The sequence below is a fragment of the Benincasa hispida genome, chromosome 4 (assembly GCF_009727055.1).
Source record: "Benincasa hispida cultivar B227 chromosome 4, ASM972705v1, whole genome shotgun sequence".
NCBI lineage: Eukaryota > Viridiplantae > Streptophyta > Magnoliopsida > Cucurbitales > Cucurbitaceae > Benincasa > Benincasa hispida.
Window position 1 is genome coordinate 51,198,463 of NC_052352.1, and position 6,240 is coordinate 51,204,702.

The following is a 6,240-nucleotide window of genomic DNA, read 5'->3' on the forward strand; positions in this document are numbered from 1 at the left end:
ATCAATGTATTCTCATGCCTATAGTTTCAAAACTTGTATCAAACACTGGAATCTATTAAATATTGCATCCTTTGGTCCACACGGATTCTCTCTCTCCCTCAAAAACTCTCAAATTAACAACAAAAAGGCTAATTTTGTACTATATGCATCTCAAATTCAAATACCAATTTTTCTACAAAATTAAAAAAAAAACACTCTAAATATTACAAGATTCACTTCCTTGCTTGATATTCCTACTCTTCACACTTCAAATGTGATGAAAAAAAAAAAAAGAGAGAGAGACTTGGGATTCTTTTTCTTCAAAATTTCTTTTTTTTTTTTTTCTTTTTTTCAAATGGGTCCCTCAAAAAAGCCAAGAAGGAAAAAAAAAAAAAAAAAAAAAACCTCAAAATGGTTCTCACCCTCATTTTGGTAGCAAAAACATCTTGGCAAATGGGATTTTTTTAAGGGGCTATTTAGCAAATGTAAGAGAGAGGAGGGGCAAAAAGGAAAAAAAAAATAAAATTTAAAGAAAAAAAATAGTAACTGCCATAGCTGGAAAAAGCTGGAAAACCTACTCCTGAATGAAGCTCTTCACAATCTTTACGCTTGGTTCCACAACCTGTTCCTCCCATATTTCTGACCGTTTCTCGCCGCTTCCGCCGCTAGGACCGCCACAACCGCCGCCGTAGCGTCCACTCTCTTCAGGTCCCACCCGGCCTTTCTGAGCCGTCCGATCTTCCACAACTGCCTCTTCGTCAACTGCCACGTGTTCTCCTTTATTTTCCTTACTGCTTCTTCGTATGCGCTCGCCCGCAGCGGATCCCCCTCTCTGTAATCCCTCCCTTTCGGGTGATACCGCCGGAAAAACTCCTCGAATTCGGGCACTCCAATGGCTTTCCTCAGCCCGATTCGGGGCTCCGACTCGGCCATTTCCGGGTCGTAAAACTCCGCCAACTCCTCCACCATCCCACTCTCCAACATCTCATCCACCCGCTTCGACAAATACCGTTTCAGAACAGGAAACGACACGTCGACCCACAGAAAGCAGCACCGGTACCGAAACTCCGCCGAAATCCGATTCCGAGACCCACCAAAAACGTCCTGGGTAGCATCGAAATCGGCGGCAACGAGAGCGTGAATGAAGGAGTTGGAGCCGCCGACAACGAGGGGAAGGTTGCCTCGAGAGACAACGCCGGAGATGACGGAAGCGGCGTGGGAACGGAAAGCGGCAGGGGAAACCTCTCCGGCAAGAGGGTCGAAATCGCCAAGGAGATGGTGGGGAACGGCGCGGCGGTGGGAGAGGGGGAGCTTGTTAGTGGTGATGTCGAGGCCTCCGTAGAGCTGCATTTTGTCGGAATTGATGATCTCGGAAGGGAAACGGGCGGCGAGGTCGATGGAGAGGGAGGACTTGCCGGAGCCGGTGGCGCCAAGGAGGAGGAGGAGGGAATCGGAGGGGGCAGAGGAGAGGATAAGAGGGCATCGGCGGCGGCGGGAAAGAGGAAAAGAGTGGGAGAAGGGAAGGGAAAGTGTCATAGAATAGGAGAGAGAAGGAAGTGAATGATGAGGTAATGTTTTTTGCTGTGAAGAGACATAAACGGAACGGAGGAATATCAGTGGTTTCTTCCTTACCTGACGGTTACCCACACACAGAGAAACCAGAAAACAGAGCCACGACGAAGGTGGGGCGGAGCAGAGCAGAGGACTCACTTTCTTATTTTATATATAATCTCTCTCTTTACAAATTTATATCTCTAATACATCTCTCTAACTTTCAATTTTCTTTCATAAAAATTTCAACTTCCAACTTACAAATTTGTATCTATTATAAATTTTGGCTTACAAAGTAACTAAATATCATGATATAAATATAATATAAACAATAAACTATGTTAAGTTATTTAAAAATTTATTTATTAATTTAAATTTATTATTTTTATTTTTGATTTTTATAATTTTTCAAAAATATCCTTCGAAATTGAAATTTTGTCGATATTTCCATCGAATTTTTCGTAAAATCAAGACATTGATATTTATATGGATATCAACATTTTAAACATTGGGTAAAACATCAATGAAACATTAACAAATAAACAACAAAAATGACACTAATGTATATATAATATAAATAATGGATTCGTTAAAGATCATAAAAAGTTTATCTAAAAATTTACGTTTTTTTATTATTTATTATTTTTTAATTTTTCTAGAAATATCAATATTTTTGTAAAATTAGAACCTTGATATTTCCAGTGACATGGATATTTTAAAGTTTGATAACAATTATCAATTGATCTTTTTGAAAACAAGCAGAATGAATTAAAAATTTATTGGATACAAAATGAAAAGTTTAAGAATTTATACTACAAGGTTTTCTACCTTTTACGACTGCGTCAATATAGCCCTCCAAATGCATCGGAAAAATCTATCCCGACACCACCACTGCGTCGAGACACATGTTGACAAAATTTCGTCGTTACACCTTTACCTGACGATAATTTCGTTCTATTAGGATATATCATACATTCTTGATGCAGGGATGCGTCAGTTAATCTATTTGTTTTTCCAACACTTGTGGTTCGTCGATAAGAAGTCTTTTAGTCGGGACAATTTTACGCATTAGGAAGTGATCAGACCTGACGAATGTGAGTCGGGACTAATACCTTTTCCCCACATCCAACTTGGCATCGGGATTGCCTATATTTCTTGTGCCATTTTAAATCTATTTCGACACAACATGCGTTGGGATATATATATTTTGCTAGTTTTGCGTCGGGATAATCCTTTTATTCTTTTAATTACTTAAAAATTCTTTTAATCGGGATAATTTATATATACAATTTTCTTTTTTCATCAAATAATGATAGTATTAACACAAATTAAATATAATAAAGGTTAATATATTCAAACAAAACATGGTTACAAAATTGTCATCCGATACTTAGTAAACTAGTCTCGTAAGTGTTATGTAATATAATTAAAAAAAACTTTCGAAGATGACAAAAAGAGAAAGAATTTAATAAATAGCTTTTCTTCTTGTCTAAATCATATTTTCAATTGAGCCTTCATTATATCTTTGCAACCAACTCGAAAGAAAAAGAACTAAATAAAATGAAAAACTTTCAACATAAACTAGAAAATGAGAAGAAAAAGAAGATCAAGACCTTTTTAGTCTTAAAAATCATTTGAAAATGTGTGAATCAAAGTGACTACATGACCCTTGAAGTCAAAAACTAGTCTTAAAAAAGCTTACAAAGTCTAGTCTACCTATCCCTCCCCAAAAATGCATTTAACAAATAATAATAATAATAATAAGGAAAGAAATAAATAAAGAAATAAATAAATAAAGAAAGAAAGGGGTTGTTCAATACTTACCCTAATAGTTATAAAAAATTATACTATCAACATTGAGATCAAAAGTTTCATAATCAATTTTCCAACTCACTAATTGTAATAATAATAAAAATAAATATTACTTATTTTCCATCATTTGATAACTAACACGGACAACTTCTTCTTATTTCTTTACTTTGTTTTTTGGTTGATGACAATTTGTCAAAATGAAAAGATAAGTAATATATATATATATATATGGAAAATTAAACCTCTTACATCAAGATTAATAATACAAGTTTTATATCGGTTCAACTATATTCATGTTAAATAAAGATAGTGAATTTTACATTTAAAAAATTTTATAATACAAATTTCTTATTTTTCTCACTCGCAATTAGTATTTTATATTTCTTTTATAATTGGTGTTTTTGTAGGTAACAAAAAAAAAAAAAAAAAATACAATATAAGATTAGTGAAGGAGCTTTAAGTAATTAAGGCTTTCTCACGGAGTATAGTGGTAGCATTAAGAGGTCCTTTTTTCTCCTATATTCCAAATGTATTCTCCTTGATCAGTTGCACATCTAGCAAGTAAAAGTGTCTATTTTAACCAGGGTCACGCAAGGACCTTTTCCAAATAAGACACCCAATGAAGAAATGAGCGGGAAGAATTTTCTCTCCATTAATTAAACGAAGCGGGGATAAAGACAAACATTATATTCCACAGTCTGTCCTGATTAATTAATTATCCTCATCCCACTCCACCTATGAACATATATATCTCTACTGGTAACTTTATTTAGCAATTTCAATTGTATTTTTATATCTTGGTGTGCATAAAATCACGAGTTATATATATATAGAATATAAGTGAGTATTTTAGGGACATCTTCATCTATCCCCTTGAAGCATCCTAATTGTATAGCCAATGATGCTCTATTAACATTGAAATGTTATAAGTAATGTTGTTGCGTGTGTTGAATGTGTTTTATTTTAATACTTATTCACATTATACTTTTTTTTATATATAGTTAAGCATTATTTTATTCGAATATAGCATAATGTTTAAATAATTTTTCAATTTTTAAAATAAAAAAATAATAGTAACGAAGCACACATGCTATCGTTTTATTTTTTTTTTTATACTTCTAAATATATTTATTTCAATAAATAAAATATGTCAATTGTAACATGATGATCTATGTATACAAAATTTTCAAACATTTCTTATGTAAAAATTTTGCTCAATCTTTTTCATTTTTTTATGTTTTTTAAGGGTTGGTTTAGTTTAGAGTTCTAAGATTTAATAGATAGAATGTGTTAATACCAAAAAATAAATCAACCATAAAATTAAATTATAGGAGAAAATAGTCCAAGTGTGCCCTGCAAGACAAAGAAATTGAATGTAACATCGATCTGGTATCAAGCCACACATACTCCAAAATTCAAGTGCTCCCTCTAGGCTTTACGTGTGTCCTCTTAGATGCCTCTATGTTCTTGGACTTTCTATCTCTTTAAACTCTTAATCTTGGTACATCAAAATAAATCTAGAATGTAATGTATAATTTTGACTTACCGAAATGATATTAGTGATAGGAACACACTTTGTATTTGAAAATAAATATAAAAATTAGAAACAAATTGTTAATCAAAACTCTCTAATTTTTCTTCTTTACATTTCGATAACAAAATAAATATATATTACTTTATAGATGCAAAAAAAATAATATTGTTCTTTCCATACCTTCTAAACATATTAAATCAAGAAATTAAACATTTCAATTTGCAATATGGTAATCAAATAATAAAATTTTCTTTCATATTTTAATATAATTAAATATTTCATCTTTATTACATGTATTCAAGTCAAGGATAAAAAAGATTTTAGTGCACTCCCACACTCCCTCACTCCATCTACTTATATCCGCTTATACAAATTAATGTAAATAAACAAACATTAAAATTTAATTGCTTAAATAAAACATGTATATGTCTTTTTTACACATTTTTATTTCTTTGAGAAGAGTCATTTTTACACATTTCAAACATATATTTACCTAATATAATATATCATTTGTGATATGTGAAATTCAATGCATGTATACCTTGTTTCAATTTTATTTTCTTCATTTACCTTTTTTTTTTTTTTTTGACAGTTATATAATTTCAAACTTTTAAAATTCTACATGTTAGAATATAATAATTTTGATTTATTAAAGTGGCATATCGATAGGAGAAGAAATTATACTTGAGAAATTATGTAATTATGTGATACCCTCATCTCCTTCAATTATTATCATTATTATTTTTTGTCTTTTATATAATATTGAATATTACCCATATTGCCATAACGTTAAAAAAACATGTTGTGAGTATAATTTGAAGAAAATTATAGGGAAATTTTAAAAAATAAAAAAATAAAGAAAACTATTTATACAAGATAAAAAAATTTAATCTTATTTGATAAAGGCTGATAAAAGTCTATCAGTATCTATCAGTGATGGAAACTGATAAAAATCTATTATTGATACTATCAGTGATAGTGACTGATACAAGTCTATCACTGATAGACGTTGATAGAAGTATATCAATGTCTATTAGTAATAAAAACTGATAGAAGTCTATCATTGATAGATGCTGATAGAAGTTTATTGATGTCTATCAGTGATAGAAACTGATAGAAGTATATCATTGATACTATTAGGGGTGTGCATCGGTCGGTCGTTGTTGGTTTTGGGAGAAAACCGACACCGAAAATTGACCAAAAAGTCCGTGAAATCCAACCGATGGTCGGGTGGTTCCGTCGGTTTTTTTTTTTTTTTTTTTTTGTTTTTGCAAACAAAGCCAAAGTGAATGAAAATGAAAGATAAATTGATGAAATATTATTGTTAAGTAAACATAATTTGAAACTTTTTTTTTAGAATTTAA

General features: G+C 31.6%; 1 protein-coding gene across 1 annotated transcript; it reads right to left on the bottom strand.

Annotated features, from left to right (window-relative positions):
- Positions 1 to 410: 410 nt before the first annotated feature.
- Positions 411 to 1,676, bottom strand: LOC120076582 (adenylate isopentenyltransferase 1, chloroplastic-like). The gene has a single exon (XM_039030453.1). The coding sequence runs from the start codon at positions 1,513 to 1,515 to the stop codon at positions 583 to 585; it is 933 nt and encodes a 310-aa protein (XP_038886381.1). The 5' UTR covers positions 1,516 to 1,676; the 3' UTR covers positions 411 to 582.
- Positions 1,677 to 6,240: the final 4,564 nt, after the last annotated feature.